A 22,520-nucleotide genomic window follows, 5' to 3' on the forward strand; every position below is an offset into this window, starting at 1 on the left:
TCATGTCTTGTCTCATCCCAAATCCCTTTTTTTTTTCTCATCCTACAAATTCCTATCTCATTTTTCTAAAGATAGGATGGACCCATCTTAACATGATTAGTAGAGTTAATAATTCGAGTCAAGCTCGATAAACCAACCCTAACTTGTTCAAAAAAAGTTAGGGTTAGGTTTGACTATATAATTTTTTTTAAAGAGAGTAAGCTTTTTTAAATCCAATCCGAATAAGTTTGACTCAAATTAAACTTGACCCAAATAAGCTCGACTGCTAGAATTTTTAACTTTATATGAATGTAAAGTTAATAATTTTGGCCAAGCCCGACAGGCCAACCTGAACCCAACCCAAAAAAGTTAAAATTGAGCTGAGCTGTATGAGCTTTTTTAAAAGGATAGGATACATTCTTAATCCGAATAACTCGGCCCAAATTGAGCCAGATTTGAATAAACTCGACTCGCTCGAATTACCAACAATAATGATTAGGATGAAGCTAGGCCAATTGAGCAAGACAAGCATGAACATTGCTACTTTATTTCATGGTAGCATATAAAAAGGGATTAAGCTAATGGTCTTATATTCTAATCACTTAGGAACTGTTTGAAATTATTTATTTTATTGTTCTAAAAACTGGTGTTCTATAGAACATGTTCTGAGAGCAAAAAAAATAATAAAAATAAGTGTTTTTCTCATTCTTTCTTATTTTTCAGAACAATAATCATAGAACACCTAAAAGTTGTTTTCATTCTGTTCTTCATAACAATATTTTATTTTTTTATTCTCCAAAATACTTTTTAAAAACACGTTACCAAACGAATTTTTTTGTTGTTTTATTCTAGAGAACAGAAAATTATTTTCAAAATAAGTTTTCAAATAGACCCTTAATGTTTCTTGAAATATCAAACCGTTTTAGACCAACATTGTTCTTTAAACCATACGTATGTGCATGAACACACACAGACACAGGCACACACATCACACGTCACCCATGAATATGTAAAACCTACGATGACCTCCTTAAACAACCCCCAGGGACAAAAAACATATCAGCCTAGGAATTGAAATGAAGTATAAAAATGCCGCCAGGGATAAACTGAGAAAGCAAATTCCGTTCATGTATGTTTTGAACTTGAATACTTTGGTTATCCAATCATGTCCCAATCTTGCTAAAACTCAATTTTTTTCCTTAAAGTCACAGGTCATTAAGTAAAGTTTGAAGCTTAACCAGTAAAACAACAAAACATTGTAGGAAGATATAAAAATTATCATTTAACCTACATAATTTATATTAATTTTCAATTTACTTGTCATAATTTATTTTCCCATTTGCAAAACAATGACCATAATGACTAAATATCAGTATCCTTCATCCTAGCTGCGTGATATAAAACCGTTAAACTTCATCGCCTTTGAGACAAACGCCCAACAAAAAGTGAGTGCCCTATAATCATACGAGGGCAGAAGCAGGGGAGCAAGGGCTGATACTTCAAAACGCAGAGAGAAGCATGATGGTTCATAACGCTGAAACAGAGGCATCATCATGTATTATTTCTCCTGTGAAAACGCAGATGCAAGCAGTGGTGTTCAGGTCTCGGTATCATACTCTTCCTTTATAAAGGACCATACTCTCACTCAGTTTCCGTCGCCCATAGCACTCCTCTTCAGCTGAGAATTCAAACTACTATTGCTCATGATATTGGTCAGGAGGGGGGATATGAGAATATAGGGCTACAATGCTGGATAGGGCTATCAAAAATGTCTGATTAAACAAAATTAAATCTCCTAAATATTTCATCATGATAGCTTGGTATTCTTTGTCCTATTCTGGATTCTGGAATCATCATCAAGTATGTGTCGTTGTGTCAAAATTGCGAGGAAACGCCTACAGGCTTGCCTCGAGGTTAAAAATATCAGCGGGTTGAGCATAAAGTTGTTCTGATGTGCACTTTGTACTAGGTGCCAGCAATCTCTCCCCATTAATCGGATCTATCCACAATCCACATGCTCCTCTGGCATATAAAATGTCATCTTTGGGTAGCAGAGTACTTACAGTAACTCAGATGCAGCAAAATTTTCACCCTTCTAAATTAATCTGCATGTAGATGTTTCTTCCTCCTTTGGCAGCGACTGACATACCAAGCAGCGTGTTTTCGTAGGCCTATGCCAATTAGAACCTTGAGACTTGCGAGCATAACATAGGTCACTGCTGAAAAGAGAACCACCCAGAAAAGACTCCACGGAAGAGGATAGTACGGAAAGTGAGCAGCATATACTGGAGTCAACACTCGAATGACCTGAGAGTAAGTATACAGATGTAGAATCAGCAGGCAAAAAGAAAAATCAACTTTTAAAACCATCAGTGCTCACCACGCAAGCTGGAGCAAGAGGAACAAAAGTCAGATGTTTCTTTGCACCCTCGGTTTGCACATTCAGAGTCTAGAAAATTGAAACAGTAGAAATATATTCATAAGAAAAGCTCGACTGGAAAAACAGCATGAAGTGTTATAGCAATGTGACAATAAATAAATCAATCAACTTAAAGCTTCGAAGTAGTTAATCATTCTATATATTTATATAAAAAACAAGTTTAATTACGAAGTCCGAACACATTAATAATGGGCTTTCCAAGCGTAGGCTAGTATTGTCATCTTGCTAGCTGATAACCCTCCAAACCCACTTGCACATTATAAGGGGAACTAAAACGTCCAATGAGATAAAATTACATAGGCAGATAAATTAGATAAATAGTAACAAAACTGAGGGAATTAATAAATTCATAAGAAAAATGACACAGTTTAAGTAATATGAAGGAATTGAACCATGTTGCTGTTTTCCCCAGTTCACAACCATGATATCCAAATAAGAAATAGATGGAAAGCAAAATTGCATCTGACGCCCTTCCAATCATGACCCATTGAAGCAAAGTTTTTCAAAAACGAATTTGTTTTTAAATCTTGTGTCATGATACATTTTGGCTTGATGCTCATGAATCCAATGAAGTTTTCAGCTCAGAATAGTCATTTGTATAAATACACAGCAATCATCACTGAGGTTTCCAGGCTGCTGTTTATAGTTTATAAAGTTTTGAAGCAATAATCAACCGACCATAAACTGTGTGGTTGGTGCCCACAAGAAATCAGATGAAGAATACCTGTTTGCAAAGGTCTTCAAGGAACTCAGAATATGCGCTGGGCTTAATGTTATTGAATTTGGCAATGAATGAGTGCTTGATAACATCAATAGCTATTTCACATGAATAAACCAAGCCAACATCCTGCATCATCCAAAATATCCATTTTAGAAGCAAATCTGGGCCAAGCAAAGAAATTGGTCGGAACAAAATAAATTTCTTCAATAACTATTTGGTGCTAAATTTTTCCAAGTAATCTTACAAGGAGAAAATTTTTAAACCAGGGGCCCTCTGCTTCCAGAATATTTTGAGCCAGAACGAATAAGATAAATGCTGAAATATGGAACCTCTCCACAGAATCTGCTTCACAGAAATGATTATAGAAAGAAAGAAAGGAGGGAAAAAAAAAACAAAAAGAGAACCTGAGACCAAGAACCCCCCCCCATTTGTGAAAAAAACATCATTAGCAGAACAGCAATCATATCAATCTCTTCCTTACTTAAATCATTAAGTGAAATAGATAAAGGTGAATTTCTTAGCCTCTTCCTCAGCAGAAGGTGAGCAGCACAGGAGGATTACTAAGATTTACAATTATACTTGATAAGTCATCATGAATTGAAAATTTAAATTTAAAGGAAAAGGCTTGCTCCTGATCCTACTCATGTAGAACATGGGTATGGGGGAAAAGGTTAGATAGGTCGGCCACATAATCAAAACTAAAGATCAGCCGAGTTTAAAATTCAGGACATCAAATAATTATTTACTTGGTTGATATAATTATAAGGCACATAATCTCAACAAAATGAGTAGATATTCATGTTGAGAACAAGTAAAAGCCCAGCAGAAGGGTAGATATTCAAAAGTAATGTTTGTTTGAAAAACATTTGATCCTCAGTACAGTGATAAAAGTGGCATGGAAAAATGTTTGCAAACAGCTGCTGGAATTGAGTCAAACACATCCTCAAAATGGCAGAGAGAAAAATTATAAAGTAATGTCGCAGACAAAACTCACCAAAGTACACCAAACTATGAACATTATCCCTACTATATCGCTTGAACACATTGCTCTTGATCTCAGCAAAGTTATTTGACACCAGCAGCGCAAGCAATGCATTGTTGTGAGCAACAATACAGGTTGATAAAGTGATTGCCTGAACTAATAAGATAAAAGAATGAATGAGTACAACCAGTCAAGGAACCAAATCGGCCTTTGCTTCTTTTCTCTTGTGCCTTCACTCAAGAAAATAAATACCCAAACTACTTGCAAAGAAAATTATTATCCCAAAAATAAAGGATATTTGAAGCAGCCACAGCTAAAGACTGATCAGCAATATATCTCCATATCCAGAATCTCGTACTGTCTGACGTAGAAGTTGCAAGTCCTTCGGCTGAATGAAATAAGGCTTGCAATACATCCCCGTTAAAACTTTGACATAGTTTATCAAATATCTGCAAGAATAATTAAGGATCAGTCACAGCAGCCCAGCAATTAGGCAAGGATCAAGAAGTTATTATTCTGCATCAACCAGTTTCTTCAGTCTATTCTGCTCACCTCTAACACATTATAGACCACATATAATTTGATTGTTCCTTGACCACGGATCATATGATAAATCAAGCTGATATCTGAGGCAACAAAAGTGCAAGGGGGGAACACAAATCAAAATCAGTATACCAAATTCTTCTCAATAGTAAAAATGAAAATATATTAATATAACATATGACATCAAACTATAGCAGTACCTATTCGCTCCAAAAGAATGACTCCACAAGCCATAATTACAAAACACCCAAAATCTGACAACTCAATTGCAGACAGACTCTTGAACTGCCTGCCAAAAGCATGATCAGGTCAAATTGCAAGTTCTAAAATCATGACAAACTATCAATTTCATAAAAAAGAATTCTACCACAGTAAGAATCAGGAACGTGACCAGTATAAACATAAAAAAATCCAATCCTATAACATTTGGAATTTTCTTATTGAATCAATTGCATACTGAGGTCATACAATTAAATCAAAATCACCTTGCTTTCTATCTCTTCAAACGTTTTCTGACATGTAGCATTAGCAAGTATATACTAAATCTATACGGCTTATATCACAATTCCAATAACATACATTGTAAGTTGAGCCCATTAATTAAATCCTCATAGGCATGCCTAACAACACTTAAGTACAAAGAAATGGTATCAAGAAACGGTGGCAAACCTTGTTTTTAGAAGCCTCCATATGGTCATCATTATCCTTGTTGGCATGATGGTTAAGAGTGACAGAAACGAATCAAAGCAGACAAAGAAACCAACATTTATAAGCTGCAAATATATTCCATGTTTTAGATACCATAATGTAGAATGTACGTGTATAAATGAAGATATGTGACCACAGATTAACTATTGGCCAATAAATGTGGAAAGTTTGAGGTTTCAGATAACTTTCTTTCCCTGCAACTTTTAAATTTGATAATTATTGGGACGAGTACAGGCACCTAAATACCACAGTGAAAGTCCTAAGATTACACCATAGAGCTCCAAACAGATTTCCAGCCTTTTTAAGTGTGAAAGCAAAAGCATACCAATTCACATCTCCATGGTAAGCGGAAGATGGTGTCATAAACTCTTTCTCGTTCTTTCTCATTACCAAGGGTTGTTGTGCTCCGGAGAGAATTTCCATTGTACATTTCCTCCATGAAGCATTTTACTGGTGATTTATCCACTGAAAACATGTCTAGCATCAAAATGTATCAACACAAGGTTAGTTAATAGGATAGAAGAAATGGTTTTACTAAGACACCAACTTCATGGAAAGAAACGCAGTCAACAAAGAACTAAATATGATTAGAACCATTCAGACCATATACTACTTTTGAACTATTAATGAACAGCTAAAGCATGGCAAAGGATACAATTCTCATGGGAATTGCCCCATAACTTCCACTCTCATTCACTGATATGCAAGCATGGAGTCCAAAAACCATATCGAACTATCAGAAATAAATCAAGTCAATGGTTTCCTACATCTTCTACGACAAAGAGCTATGTGTTATTTCCATGTCTAATACAAAGGCTACATGGCATCACTATGGGGCATGGGACAAAAATGCTTTCCCTTTCCCAACCCATACCTCTTGAAGTTGATGTATGATCCAGTCGTGACATAAAATGACCTGTGTTAATTACAAATGAATCAAGCAATATATTGTGCGAGATAGGGACCTGAATAGATGAGAAGTACAAGTATCTAGATTCAGTAATGATGAATGAACAACATCTTACAGCAGATTTCAATGAATTGATCAGAAAAATGTGACCTAGAAGAAGAGGAAAAAGACACAAATTTTTCAAACAAATATCATGAAACCTTCTGAGAATCATATTAAAGAGCGTGAGATACATGCAGGAGGGACCCATTCACTCACTATTCGGATCTTGCGCCATAAGACGATTCCAATCCAATGATACTGCTGTCTCTAATTGTGAAACAACATTCCCATGTGGCCCATTCCTCTGCTTCTCCACCGAACTGGCCTTCGCGCCACTATCGTCCTTGTCATTACCATCAACACTTGAAGGCCCCAAGTCCTCACAATTACTACCATTGACAGTTCTGAGCCTTAATTCACCAAAATTAAACCCCTCCCCACCACGCACGCTCTGGAACTCAGTCTCTGCCACCCGTGCGACTGTACAAACACTCGTCTTACTCTCTTCCGCTGCACTTATCTCCTCGCAGTTAACAGTCCCAACTGTATAGTATCCCCGTCTGCCAAGCTCAAACCCGTTTACGCCACAAGCTGCTCCGTTGTTTAATAACACTTCGCCGTTCGCCGATGACGAATGTAGATCTCTGGAATCAGAGGAAACTGAATTTGAATTAACAGTTTGTTGCTCAGCGATCGGATCTTCTGGTATCGAGGGCTCAACAAGCTTCTTCTTCCTCGAGCTTTTGTGCTTACGCTTCTTCCGGTTAGACTTGTTGGGAGAAACTGAATGAGCAGGCTGTGATTGTTCTGCTGTACTGACGTTGATTCGACTTGGACTCGATTTGGATCGATAGAGACCGGAGTCATCTTCTTCATGGGAGCTGTCATCGCTGAGAATCTCAAAAGAGAGCTTTCTGCCGGCAGATCGCACCGCCATGCGAAGGAAACCTCAGCCGCAAATCAAACAAGCTTTGAAGCAAATGATGGAATTTGTATGAAAATTCAGATTTACATCAAAGAGGGAAGAAGAAGGTGAATGATGCTTGGGAGTTTCTGAATTGTGTGACACTCTTCTTCCACATAATGCAGTCCAGCCGGACTCGTCTCATTCGCGCTTCGTCCCTCCCCTTATTCCATTCTCCTTCGCTTTACTCTGTTTCCTCCCCCGGTATATATTTTTGTTCATTATTAATGTAGTAATGAATAATTAAATAATGTAATCTGCAAAATTAATTTAATTTTAAAAATAAAAACTAAGTAATTAACCTTGAAAATTAGTTATCTCTGTGAGATTAATTAGTTCTTTTATTGATTATTTTAATTTTAATCATTTTGAAAAAAATAATGTAATATAAATTGATTATTTTATAAAAGGATTAATACAGTTTCAATTGTAAATTAAAAATTAATTAATTTGAAATTTTATGATGACAATTAATTAATTAATTTAATTATTTTATAAAAATATTCATGCAGTTTCAATTAATTACTTCAATTGCTATGAATCAGAGAGAGTGTTCTCAACCTAAATTAAATTGGTGGCAAAACTCTGAATTTAATTTTTATTTATTATTTATATATAAAGTGTTGATAAAAAAAAATTATGTGTGTATACTGTACAAAGTCTTTCTTTTTTTTAATTATTTATAGGTGTCTTTTGAAAAAATACATTACAAACAATTCTTCCTCATCTATATTATCTATAAATTTAAATGAGTCCTTCTCAAATTTAAAATACACACACACATATATATATATATAAAAGAAAAAAAATTATAAATGCACCCTTATAATAAAGTTGCATTTTTTATTATAAATAGGTCCCTGCACTTTAAAATAATCGAATCACCTTCTATATTTATTATTGTTTGGCTAATTAATCCTTACTTTATGAATCAAAGTATGACATAATGCGCTACAACCTTTGTAATTATTTTCTTTTCCAAAAACATGAAATATCATTCAAAATTGAAGTGTTTATAAAGACAAATCAAATATCACAAACAAAATACAAATAAAAGAAACAACACAATAATAAAAAACCATCAATGTAATGCAAAACGATATGAAGAAATAAAAAAACATGATACCACTAAGACCATTATGACAGTCTTGTCCTTATATAACCAATGACTACTATTCAAATAATAAATTTACCATATATCCTCACATTAGATTCTATGTAAAGAAAACCAAAATTATTAACAACAACAGCAAACCAGCTATTAGCGTTATATAAAAAAAAAACATCATCATCTCTACTGCAAACTACACCATAATGAATTGAAAAGCCTAACTCGAGACTCTAACAACAAACTCAAATTATCAAGATCCATACTAAAAAACCTTATACCTCTTAGCTTGTTATAAGAGGTAGCAAAACTCATAATTAACTATTGCACAAATCATCATTCATTTTAATAGACAATTTCTACCTCACCAATGCCAATCGAATCCTCAATCCCTTCTCAATCACTCGTAGAAGGAAGAAACAACTCACACCAACAAAAGGAGACAAAAAATCACCAACATCATATGTCTGTCTCACAAAAGAAGCTGGCAAGAGAGGCGCTAGAGAATAAAAATCACATAAAAGATTGTCATCGATGGAGAGAAAAAGGCTCTCACAAGGAAATTTTAGGAGAGGAAAAATTATGTGTTACAGTTTGTTTAATATACCCCTGTAATTATCAATCAACCTCGTGGTGGATGAGATAACCAAAATTGTGTTTAGTCTCCAGGAAACCTTGTGGAGGCACCATCAACTCCAAGTAATTTGACATTGTTCGTTACCTACAAAAAACCAAATGAAATCCCAGGCTTGGTGTTTAAAAAAAAAAAATCGAAATCCGACAACTTCTCGCATTTCTAATTGAAATTAATGTGTTTTGTAATTGCTTGTAGTGATGATTTGAGAAGATAGTAAGATGAAATGAAATTTATTTTGAAGCACAAAACCATGGTTCTCATTTTCATCTAGTTTTAGAGTGCGTTTGGATTAGTGTTTAAAAAAACTGAAATCTTCACAATCTTTAAAAGGTGAAGTTGGAGTATAAAAGTCAGTCGCTGTGATATAATTCATGTTCAGGTATAGATTAACCATAAATGCAAGTAGAAGTTGTTTCTCATTCTAGTGTCGGTGAGGCCTCAAACCGTGGTTTTCTATAAACATGAAAAATTGAAAAAATTAGTGGAACCAGCACTTCAGACTCTAACCCAGTCCAGACAAAGTAGATAGTTCATGTGACAAGTGAGTGCATACATATGCAGCTGTTGCCTTGCAATTATTACAAAGGGAACACATGCCATCAATATACGCCTCTCGATATGATATTTCTTTATTAAAAAAAAAAGGATTGGCTTGGAGAATGTTCTTGCAAGCTCGCGCGCCACATTCCTTTTTTTTCTTATTTTTTTAAAAGTTTGTTAAGTCCAACTCGTAGCATTACTCTTCCATTGGATGCTTTCTCTCTGAATTTAAGATTTCTTTCCAATGCCAACTAAGCCTAGTTTCTTGTAGTCTACGACAATGCTTCACAATAAAGACAAACTCACAAGTCCCTTTGGGCCATACTTGGTAGGGAGGATGAAGTGTTTGGGGATTGGAATTGAAAATAAAAATAGAAATAGGGTTGAGAGTAGGAATAAGATTTAAAAATCACGTTTGGTATATATAGAAATACGTAAATTGAAAGTATTTAATATATGTAATTATAATTTCAATTGACCATAATACCCTTTGCCCAGAAAAATGAATTCCCCTCATGCACGATGGAACACATTGGATAGAGAAATTGTGATGCTGAAGATTTGAAAGACGAAGGCAGAGACAGGCCTAGAAAACTGGAATACATCAAAGATCTAGAAGATGACGGCACATCCACGTCAGCAAATATCGAATGCAGAGCCTGGCCAAAACAATACTGCACGACCTCAAATAATAACGAAAGGGGCCATCGATCAATGCCATTAATGGTTAAGACTTGATATTACTTTTTGCCATCGATAGATTAATGGTTCTCCTTACTTCCCTCATAGATTGAATCTGCAGCTCCTTTGATTCTCCCTCGCTTCTTTGTCTACTCAATGGTTCTTTGTCATCGATGGGTCTTTGTCATTGACTCATTGTCATTAAGAAGAAAGGAAGAAGGTAGATATAGATGAAGAAAGAACGATGGAGGTAGATTTGGATTTCTGGACAAAGAAGGGGAAAGGATGGAGGCAAGGATATCTCTCCCTTACTAAAATCAATCCCATATCATTTTTTCAATGCTAGGGGCATCGGTATTAAGTAATTCATGTAAATGGGTTTGGATTGATCAATCACTCATACCAAATATGATAAAGTTGGATAAGCCCAATCCCAACCTCTCATTGCCTCACACTGAACCAGAGACTTTTGTGTGTATGTGTTAATTTATACAGAGTATGTTACCCATAAGCTTCCCATTACCCACACACATATCAACTCATTTCATGGTTCATTAAAAGTTAATTGTTAATTTTTCTTTTTTTATCTGTAACAGAAACTCAAACTTGCATCAAAGCATGCTGGCTTCAGTACACACTGCACAGAGTGGCATAAAATGGAAATTTTGCAAGTAATCACATCCTGAGCTGCGTACATGTGCATGCAGGTTTTCAAATTATGTGTTAGATTTTCGCTGACTTCGCTGTACATCCTACTAAAATCTTAATTAATTCGTGTAGATTGTAGTGTGAAATATTGCAGTATAAATATAAATTGAATATATTCGATTTAATTTTAAGTCATGCTATTCAAACTGGAGCAGGAATGTGCTCCCTACTAGGACCACAGAATGAGTCAATGAGGCATAAGAAAGCGCAATGAGATTCATTGGGAAGTGTGAGGCCCAAATCTCATACAGTGGGGAAGAATATGAGCACTGGCCCCAGCATCGCCCCCAATATTATATGCCTTTTTATTTCTTTCCTATTTTTTAATAAAAAAGTACAACTTAACTGTTAAATCCCATAATATCAGTAAACTTTAATAGAAAGGGGCACGTTGCAATGTTTTTAAATGTAATTGTAAAATTATATCAAAAACTTTTGAGAGTCTCAAATACTCTGGACACTATAATTTAAGTATAAACTTACTCTTTTATTTTATTTTTTTTGCCAAAATCCTCTCTGTTTTTTTTTTTTGGGTCGGGTAAGACTGATCCAAGCCTAGACACCTATTCAAATACGAAATTTTTTGGTGAAGCATCCAAAGGTCTTCTTCTTTTTTCTCTTGGGCCAGCACATTTTAGATTCTAACTTATCCAAAATTCATCGCATTCTATTATTCTTCATTTTTCCCTCAATAATGTGCTTTTTTTCATCAATATAATGGTATAATTCTTTTTAAATATTCTAGTCTATCTGAAGAATCAATAAGGGCAAATAAATAGGTAAATAGCAACAAGTAAATATTAGTAAATTTTTAAGTGGTTTTAGTAAAATGATAAGTTTACGAGCTTTTGATATAGACATTAGGTTTCTATCAAAAAAAAGTACTCCCTTCGTTCAAAAATATAAAAAAAATTTTAAGGAGTTGGATGTTAAAAAATATAAGATATTTTTAATTTTTTAAAGTATAATCATTGCCTTTTTTTTCAAAAGTACATCTATTAATAATGACTTTATATTTATTATAGACTGTTTAATAAGGATAAATATAAAAAAATAGAGTTAATTAAAAAGTAGGTAACTACTTTATTGAGGGGTGAGATTTAGTTAAAAATGCTTTACATTTTTAAACGGAATGAGTAGATATTAGGTTATAATGACACATTTTGCATATTAAAATATGTTGACAAGTACAACTTAGTAATTTAATAAGTAAATATTAAAAAATAATTAGTTGAGTTAAGGTTTTTACAAGTAAATGATTTGAAAGTTAAAAAAAATTAAGTTGACAATATATATTGAATTGTACATTATATAATTAAGGTGTCATGGTAGTTTGGTGGCTTTATAATTTTTCAGTTGCCAAGGAGTTCTGGGTTTAAAGCCCTAGCCACTTAGATTATTTAATTGGTCACTGGAGTGGGTTTTTAATTTAAAAAACCAGTAATATTATAATAATTTTTTATGTAAAATTATTTTCAAATTAATCATTTGATTTTGTAGTGACATATCAAAATTGTTGGGTTATTTTAAATTTATTAAAATCCTCCAGTGTTCCTTGAATAAGATTTTCCCATTTTCCCCCCAGCTGGGTGAGTTCACCATTCTCTCGTTAACTTTGACAAGATAATAAAACCCAGACAGTTTGATCCGAAATCTATATACATTGCATCTAAAATAAAAAATACACGAATCTTCTTTTTTTTTTTACGTCTCTATTACTACCGGTCAACCAATAAAACTGTCAAAAATTTATTGATTTAGCTCCTTTTTAAACTAAAATGTTATTTATTTACAAAAATATTTATTTGGCGATATGCTCAACATTTTTATTAAATTTTTAACTTTCGATTGGACACAAGTTACATATACGATGAGCAAGGAATTTGGTGCTTTGTAGTTAGATAAATTAAAGCAAACAAATTAGAGGTTTCAAGCTTAAATTTGCATTTGGATTAGTCAAATGTCACTAAAATCGACCACTGAATTGATCAAAGTATCGGTTCATGGTTCAAATTTTGAACTATAGTGAGACCATTTATGATTAAATTAATATATTTTAATAGTATATACTAAAAATTATAGTTAAATTGATAAATTCAAAAAAAATAGAAAATTAAAAAATATACAAGATAAATGTCAATGCGTGTATATGTGCATATTATGCACACATCTCCGTCATATTATTCTCAACACGGGCAAAAAAAAACAACAAAATTCAAAAAGAAGAAAAAGGCAAAGGTGAAAAAAAAGGAACACAATAATTAACTAATTAAGGAGAATTTTCATCCATTCATAAAACTCACCAACCCCCACTCTATTCCCTTCTTATTATTACATATTTCTTGTGTTTCTCATTAGGTTTGTGGAAAAAAGTTGAAATTCAAAGTGGAACACGACTGGAGCTTGGAAGATAGGCATGAACATGAGCAGTTAAGCGTGACTGTGAGTCTTTGACAGTATGATGACATCGATGAGGAACAAAAGAGTGCAATTAGATTAAGGAAGGCGATTGATGGTTGAACTGGAGCAGGAAGAGGTTAAGGGTTTTGATTCAACTGCAAGAGTTTTAGGTTTTAGATTTTAGAATTCGTGCGTTTCCCTTTTATGCCTTGGTCTCTCGATAATTTTCTTAATGCTTTGTTAAGGGAGTGAAGAGAGAATTGTTTGGACTGTTGGTTTTCCTAGTTCTGTCTGGTTCACTTTCGGTCTAGGTGGTTTGTTGGTGGTTCTTTTATCCCTAGTTTTGTGTCACTTTCAAGTCGGTTCCAGGTTAAACCAGTTGAACTGGCCGGTTCGATCTGATTCTAATAACAGTGATCAAGATTGAGCATCCAACATATCTTTGAGCTAAAGTGGAAACAAGCAAAATTCAAGTCCTTAGTGTAGATAAAAAAGAATGTAAATAAGGTAGTGAATGGAAAAAGAAATTTTTTTTAAATGCTTGGTCTGTGAGGAAAGAGAGTAATAAGGCTGAATTTATTGAAAAGAATTAGTATTTTATAATATAATAAATTAGGGTTCAAATTCTTATAAAAAAAAATACTTGTATTTAATGTCTGGTTATGTTTTAAATATGATTATAAATGAAGGTTCAAATACTAATTAAAAAAATACTTATCTCAATGTCCAGTTATATTTTGAGCATGATGTATTTTAGAGAAAATATCATTGTAGTCTCTATACTTTTAGCCTTATTTAGTATTAATCCTTATATTCTGTTTTCATTACTTCAAATCCTTTAAGTTTCATTTGTCTACAATATTAGTCCATATCATTATTGACAAAATTAAATATGTTGATGTGCATATAATTATATTAATACTATTGCTGAATTGGTAAAATTATAATGTGTTAGGCATTATACATTTATATAAGTAAAATTTTCACTAATCATTTTGACTGTCGCCTTAATTGATGCGCCTTCTTTCTTTCGAAGCCTCATCCATGGTATGTTTAAGAATTCTAAATTAATGTCCAACTTTTTTTTTCCTTCTCCTTATTTTCTATACAAATTATCACACCTTTAACAAGCCATTGTTAAATTCTTGTGAAAATATACATTTAAACTTAACCACACTGATCATATATATATATAAAATAAACGAACACTGTATTGTTTATGTTTAGACCTTATCCAGTTCTTTACAAATATTGTGTTGTACATACACTTGATAAATTTATAAATTATTATTCAACTTAACCATTCAAACTTTGCATAATAAACATATATTGTGTTATTCTTGTATGTACTTTGTTATGTTCTTCATGAACATTATGTTGTTTATACACTTGAAAAAATTTATACATTATTATTCAATTTAACCATACGGATTATGTATAATAAATAAATATTGTATTGTTCACATATGAATCTTGTAATATTTTTTATGGGTATTGGGTTGTGTATATATACACCTACAAATTTTGTACATTTGAGGCAAATGTATTTTTTTATGAAGAAATATATTTGCATTTAACATTTTTGGGTTTATGGAAATAATTCACAATATATTAAATCTTAGGTGCGATTTTTTATTCAAAGAGCCTTAGATATTTTTCTCCCTCATATTTTCAATCGATTTTCAACGTATATAAATACGCGGGTGTAGTGAGGGGAAGAAGAAGAGAGAAGTAATCAAAGATGCTCTGAAGCCACCTAACTTGGGGGCTGACAAAGTAAAATGGTACACTTGCATTGGGGGGAGCCGAATGAGGCCCCGAATCAGAAGGAGTGACTGAGCCTGAAAGAGAAACTGATGAAAAAGTGCAAAAAGGGGAAGCACTTGAAGGGCCAACCCCAACGATTCCACGGCAGGTCGCTTCTGACCCATAACTCTCGACTTCGCAGCACTTGGAATGCGGGGCCCACACCAATTGTTATTATAGAATATCTTTAATATAGATTTATTTAATTTAACTTTTTTAATCAATTTACCTTACCCCCCTCTCGGTCACACCAACTATTTTGCTCCCCCACTTGACTGACTGCCACCTGCTTTGATCCTTCCCAGCCCTTCCGCCCCCCCCTCTAAAAAATATTATATATATTTCTCGTAGAAAATAATACTACAAGTAGATTGGAGACTGACTTAATAAAAGTGATTTGTCGTGATTTAAGATCAATATAATTAAATTATAATTAAAGCAAGAAAGAGTCCGGAATTGAGAAAGATAATCTTTGAGTTGGAATCAATTCAAAGGGATGACGGAAATAACATCAACAATTGCATGTTTCATGTATATATGAATTTAAAAATAAAAAATAAAAAACTCTTCTTGCATGTGACTCTGTTTTAACTTTTTTATCTTTCGGTGTATATCCCTGTTACTCATACCAAGTTGGTCCCTTTTCCCCATTTTCTCCCATGTTTCAAAAGCTTATCAATATTATTAGTGCATCAATATCGGTATCCATGTATCCATATAATGTATTTGTGTGGGTCTTCTGTGTGTGTAAAGTTTCAAAATTAGTTGCATAACTCTTGAATTCTTGATTAAATACAGCATCTCGCTGCACTTTTATGGTTCATATTTTTATTACCGAAATTTGGTATTAAAAATTACCCCTTCCATTCAATATCATAAAACCTTTTTTTTTAAATATTATGTTAAAAAATATAAGGCATCTTGAGATTTTTAAAGTATAATAATTTTTAAAAATATTTTTAATTAGAAATGTAATTAATAAAATTTTTAATTGAGATACTATATTTAATAAGGTTAAAAAAAAGTAAGAAATTTTAAAAATATTAACTAATCACTCCTTTAAAACTATAAGCCATTTTTTCTACATAAGATATGAAAAATATAAAGTAATATGGGTCTTTAAAGGTGCAGTTAATATTTCTTTTAAATACTCTAATTAAAATGGTATGAATAATAGTTTTTAATTGAAATACCCTATTAAATAATTTTAAAAAATATATATTAAAGATAATTAATTAATTTATTGAAGTATAAAATTAGTTTTAAGATACTTTATAATATTAAAGGAGTGAATGTGTCATTGGGATGTAATTTTGATTAAGTGTTAAATAATATTGGACAGCTTTCTTAATTAATTATATTTTCAATTTGTAATAAAAATCATAATTTCATTTTCAACCAAGTTAACTGTGTGTTTTAACCCCATTGGTCATTCGGATAACGCTCACTTCGTTCATTCCTTCGGCCAAGCTCTCGTTTTGGAAGCCCAGATCACCCACAAGAATTCACACTTCTGCTTTCATTCTATTGGTCATTGATTCACTTCTCTCTTCCTTCCGCTCTCGCTTTCATGGAAGCCATGTCTGTGACCTCTTCTGCTACTTCCTCCTTCTTTTCAATCTCACTCAACCCCTCCGCCGCCTCAAAACCAACCTCTTTCCGGCTTCAATCGCATCTATCGTTATGGAAACCCATCAGATGCATCCAATCCCACATCCCGGATTCAAACTCTGTGAAACCAAATCCTCGAAACTCTGCTTCCTGCTTTGGTTGCTCTGCTCTCACTTTCTCGTCGTCGCAAACCGCCGAGCTGGCTTCTTCGAAGCTCCAGTGTTTAGTTGATGAATTTCGAGCTTTGCCTGAGCCCATCGACCGCGTCAAGCGTTTGTTGCACTACGCGAACCTTCTTCCGCCTTTGGAGGATTCGGCCCGCGTCGACTCGAATCGGGTCATGGGATGCACTGCGCAGGTTTGGTTGGAAGTGAGAATCGACAGGGAAGGGAAGATGAGATTTGCGGCTGATAGTGACTCGGAAATCTCAAGGGGGTTTTGCTCGTGCTTGGTTTGGATGCTCGACGGGTGCGTGCCAGAGGAGGTTTTGAAGGTGAATACCGATGATTTGGTGGCTCTTAATGTCGGTTTACCTGGAAGTGAACGTTCAAGGGTAAATACTTGGCATAACGTTCTGATTAGCATGCAGAAAAGGACAAAGCAATTGATCGCAGAGAGGGAAGGTAAACCGCCCTTTGAGCCTTTTCCCTCCTTAGTCGTGGCTGCTGACGGAGTTCATCCTAAGGGCAGCTACGCCGAAGCTCAGGTTAGCAATATGTCGCCGACCTTTTAGCAATCGCTTTGAGAATGATAAAAGTGAATTGAAGTTCACAATAATAGCATCTTTTTTGTGTATGAAAATTATATCAAGTGTCGACTGTTGAACATATTCATGGGGTATAATTGTGAGCTTGAAACAAACTATTCGTTTCTCATGCGGCGCGGCTTGATTTTTATTATAAGCTACATATTATAAAGAAATTGCTTGTCTGAGTATACACAGACGCAGAAACATGGGGTTAACTACTGGTACTGTGGCAATCCTCAATGAAGATGATGGTGATTATCTACTGTTGGGATAACTTCTTAAATTTCTTAATGATCTTCTCTTGTAAACTCTTCTACTGAAATATTCACAACTGTTACTCAGAGGAAGTGGTGTCTTTTCCATTTGTCACTCTTTTACATCTAAAAAGCAAAGAAATGCCTCAAATCACAGTTCCTGGCGGAATCATTTAATCCGTCCAAAACGATATGAGAGAATCACTGTTATTCCCCCCCTTCTGTTGTAAGAATATGATCTTGTCTTCTTTTATAATTGCAGCCAGTGGCCAACATACTGTAGGGAGGTGGTTGATGATGATAAGAGATGGGCTAATGTAGGAACTATTATGTAACCTTTTTTGGGTAATGTTATCAGTGTTTTATTAAATAATAATAATAATTATTATTGTAGCCAGTGATGAACATTTCGATTTTGGTCTTCCTCTTGGTACTGTACTTTTCATTGTTTTCCCAATTGAAACAACTACTATTTAGCATGATTTTGTAGAATTTAAATGTGTCATTTACTAACGCTTCATTGGAAGTTGTATTAATTTTATGCTTGCTTCTTCTGAAAATCGCAACTTCACAATGATGCCATGTAATCAAAGGATGAGAGAAAAGTTTGTTTGCTTCCATCTTTCAGGGTAATACTGTTCTGTGTAGGCAGCTGTGGAATCTTGACCTGATAACATTAAATTCCTAATTTCCTTCTAGCTTTCTTGCAGGCAAAATACCTTTCACCAGATGAGTTAAAAGTTAGTGAACTTGTCAGTGTGCTCAAGGAGAAGAAAATTGGTATTGTTGCACACTTCTACATGGATCCTGAAGTTCAAGGCATCTTAACTGCTGCCCAGAAGCAGTGGCCTCACATCCATATATCTGACTCGTTAGTCATGGCAGATTCAGCTGTCAAAATGGCAAAAGCTGGGTGCCAATTCATAACAGTGTTAGGTGTAGATTTTATGTCAGAAAATGTGCGTGCTATCCTTGACCAAGCTGGTTTTGACAAGGTATGCCTCTCTCTTGTATTGTTCTTAGCTTTTAGGCTAGCCATCAGTGATGATAATGTAGAGATGATGCTGATATGTAAAGCTTGTCTAAAAAGATGAACTCTATAGTCTATACTGTAAGATGATGCTGATATGTAAAGCTTGTCTAAAAAGATGAACTCTATAGTCTATACTGTAATTTCCCCTTTTGACACTGGTGCATAGCTGTATTAGTCACGTCATATGTGTCACAATAAGAGATATTGCCAAAGTTCGGTATTGGTGAAACATATTAGTCAGTAATCCTTGAATTTCTTCTTTTCGAGAGTTTCATGCAGGTTGGTGTGTATAGGATGTCAAATGAACGTATTGGTTGCTCTCTGGCTGATGCTGCTTCTACTCCTACTTACATGAAATATCTGGAGGCAGCTTCTGGGTGTCCTCCCTCCTTGCATGTGATATACATAAATACTAAGTTGGAGACAAAAGCATATGCTCATGAACTTGTTCCAACAATAACCTGTACTTCATCAAATGTTGTTCAGACTATTCTACAGGTTAGTACGATACATAAAACTTCTTGATTTTTCTCTTGGGCTTTGTATCAAACAGATGCATCATTTGATGAGCACCCCTCAGCCCCTTCAGTGACTGTTTCATTAATTGTGTTGCTCTTACTTTATTCAGGCTTTTGCTCAAATACCTGCTTTGAACTTATGGTATGGACCTGATTCCTACATGGGTGCAAATATTAAGGAGTTATTCCAGCAGATGGCAGAAATGACCGATGATGAGATTGCTGAACTACATTCGGAGCACAATCGAGACTCTATAAGATCATTATTACCCCGGCTTCACTATTATCAAGTAAGTTCTTTTGGCTAGATTTGTAAAGCTATGGTATGTTTGAGTTTATATGTCTTTGGATTGAATGTTGATCATGTGAAGCATCTTCATGCTCATGCTTCTACCGTTTGTGGTGAGCCCCCCCTCCCAAAACCCAAAAAAAAAAAACTCTTAATTTTTGATGCTTGACAATGATAACTCTAATTTTTCGCGAATGATATAGTTCTTATAATAGAAACAAGAGAAGAGATTAATTGTAAACTTGAGTTATGGAGGAGGACATTGGAATCGAAAGATTTTCGTCTGAGTAGGAGTAAGACGGGATATTTATATTTTAAATTTGGTAAGAGACTAGTCGACAGTAATTTGGAAGTAAAATTGGGAGATCAAATTATACCTCAAGTGGAAAAGTTTAGATATTTGGGAGCCATTATTTAAAATGATGGAGAAATCAGTGAAGATATTTTACATAGGATTCAAGCTGGGTGGTTTAATTAAAAATAAGCTGAAGGAGTTATTTACGACCGTAAGGTGCCTAATAAACTTAAAGGAAAGTTTTATCATACTGCAATCAAACCGGCTATGTTATATAGTAGTGTTGGGCTCTAACGGGATAACAGGAGCATAAAGTTGGAGTAACTGAGATGAGAATGTTACGATGGATGTACGGACATACAAGGAAAGATAAAATTCGAAATGAGCGCGTATGTGAAAAAGTGAGGGTAACACCTATTGAGGAAAAAATAGTAGAAAATCATTTGAGATGGTTTAGGTATGTACAAAGAAGACCGTGGGAGGCACCGGTGAGAAGAGTAGAACATATAATTTTAAGCCCTATTAAAAGAGATAAAGGAAGGCTTAAGAGAACATTCTTGAAAGTTGTTGAATGCGATCTCTTAATTAATAATATTTTTAAAAACTTGCTAAATGATAGAGCACAATGACATCTTACAATCCATGTAACCAACCCCATTTAGTGGGATAAAGGTTTTTTGTTGTTGTTGTTGTATTTTATATTTTCCTTTCCTCCCTTTTTTCTAACTTCGAGTTATATGGACTTTGTTATGCTTTTCTTTTTCAGTTCAGATCTGATCTTTGACAAATGACTTGTAAACATTTTCCATTCTACCAACTTTAATTTCTGAGATTTTTTCCTGTAGTGCTTGAATATCACTTTTGGTTCATTTTTTTGTTTTATAAAGGACTTGAATGTACAGCTATCTTGCAATTGTCATCATGTTATTTTGTGTTTTTCCTAGTTCTAGCGATTGTAGTTCTGGATTATTCATTTCCTTACTATGGACTCCTGATGTCAGGATGGAACGTGCATTGTACATCATCTTTTCGGGCATGAAGTTGTGGAAAAGATAAAAGAAATGTATTGTGATGCATTCCTTACTGCGCATCTTGAGGTCCCTGGAGAAATGTTTTCCTTGGCTATGGAAGCAAAAAGAAGGGGAATGGGTGTCGTAGGCTCCACCCAGAACATTTTAGATTTTATAACGAACAGGGTTCAAGAAGCATTGGATAGAAATGTAAATGATCATCTCCAATTTGTTCTAGGAACAGAATCTGGGATGGTAACGTCAATTGTAGCAGCAGTACGTAATTTGTTAGAGCCTGCAAAATCATCTTCTCAAGGAGCAAAAATTACAGTTGAAATCGTCTTTCCAGTTTCATCAGACTCAATCTCAAGAACTTCCTCAAGCTTACCCTCAAGTCTACAATCCATGGTTGGTGATATTGTACTTCCTGTTGTACCTGGAGTAGCTAGTGGGGAGGGTTGTTCCATTCATGGTGGCTGTGCATCCTGTCCATACATGAAGGTAGAACTTGCAACTTTGTTTAGCAGAGTACTTTATCTGCTTAAATAGGATTTTCTCCATTGATGACAATTTGTAAACACTGATTTACAGTTTGGTTAATAACTGCAATCTGTAAGTAATTGAAAACCCTAGCTAAAGGTAAAGAAGATATGATAAAATGCCTTGGGGAGCAAAAGTTGATGTCCGTAAGTTATCAATCTTATTGTCATCTCATCTTAAGAAGAAAAGGTTGGTCACCAGTGGATGTCTCAAGTTTGCTGATTCTTTTTTTATTTTGGCCAAAAGTTTGCTGATTCAAACTATGATGAATCTTCAATATTATTTGTAAAAGCAGTCTTCTGACGTTTCTTTTTAATTTTCCAGATGAATTCTCTTGGTTCACTTCTAAAAGTATGCCATCACCTCCCTGATAAGGAAGGTGCCCTTTCGGAATACAAGGCAGAAAGATTTACGTTGCAGACTCCAAATGGAAAATCAGTAGCAGATATAGGATGTGAGCCGATTTTGCACATGAGGAACTTCCAGGTTAGTTCTCTTTAAATGGTGAAGTCTTTCCCTTATTGACGTGAGACAATATGCCGTTGGATTCACCTTTGGATTCTTCCACAGGCTACCAAAAAGCTTCCGGAGAAGCTAGTCAATCAGATTCTTGATTCCTAACTCCTAAGACAGTGGAGGTTTTATGTCAAAAAGTTGAAAAAAGCAGTGAAGGCGAAGACAGAAACATGTGCTGCTGACTTGTAAACAATCCTAAATGGAAAAATTCTTGATCCGTGCAAGGACTTTTCTTATAGCGTGGTTGCTACAGTCAGGATCTGTTGTATGATTATTATGTTTCATGTAGGGAGTTTCTAACATGGGTTACTTAGAATGGCCATGAAATATAGTTTGCTTTCGGATAAAGAGGAATGTAATAAAAGTTTTGGTTGCTAAACCCCTTTGCCTCTCCCCTCCATTATTGCACTTTTAATGCAGTACAGATGTCTGCGTCATGCAATTTTTTGCTGAAGCTAGGAATGCTTAGTAACTTATGGAGGCTTCAGATGCAACAGAATTGAATAGTCCAATACTCCGCAATTGACAGTCCTTACA

General features: G+C 34.5%; 2 protein-coding genes across 2 annotated transcripts; one reads left to right on the top strand and one right to left on the bottom strand.

The window, feature by feature from the left end:
- Positions 1–1,254: 1,254 nt before the first annotated feature.
- LOC129309291 (protein POLLEN DEFECTIVE IN GUIDANCE 1) lies at positions 1,255–7,474 on the bottom strand. The gene is made up of 11 exons (XM_054950806.1): positions 6,542–7,474; positions 5,699–5,850; positions 5,335–5,438; positions 4,866–4,954; positions 4,675–4,748; positions 4,421–4,571; positions 4,135–4,302; positions 3,385–3,482; positions 3,144–3,266; positions 2,360–2,428; positions 1,255–2,286 (listed from the first exon to the last, which is right to left on the bottom strand). The coding sequence occupies exons 1-11, from the start codon at positions 7,260–7,262 to the stop codon at positions 2,080–2,082; spliced, it is 1,956 nt and encodes a 651-aa protein (XP_054806781.1). The 5' UTR covers positions 7,263–7,474; the 3' UTR covers positions 1,255–2,079.
- Positions 7,475–16,736: 9,262 nt separating this feature from the next.
- On the top strand, positions 16,737–22,362 carry LOC129308532 (quinolinate synthase, chloroplastic). The gene is made up of 7 exons (XM_054949693.1): positions 16,737–17,486; positions 18,493–18,777; positions 19,095–19,313; positions 19,444–19,623; positions 20,919–21,428; positions 21,792–21,953; positions 22,038–22,362. The coding sequence occupies exons 1-7, from the start codon at positions 16,740–16,742 to the stop codon at positions 22,086–22,088; spliced, it is 2,154 nt and encodes a 717-aa protein (XP_054805668.1). The 5' UTR covers positions 16,737–16,739; the 3' UTR covers positions 22,089–22,362.
- Positions 22,363–22,520: the final 158 nt, after the last annotated feature.

Source organism: Prosopis cineraria, unplaced genomic scaffold (genome assembly GCF_029017545.1).
Source record: "Prosopis cineraria cultivar Desert tree isolate PC_DT_omini unplaced genomic scaffold, ASM2901754v1 PC4, whole genome shotgun sequence".
In the NCBI taxonomy this organism is placed as follows: domain Eukaryota; kingdom Viridiplantae; phylum Streptophyta; class Magnoliopsida; order Fabales; family Fabaceae; genus Prosopis; species Prosopis cineraria.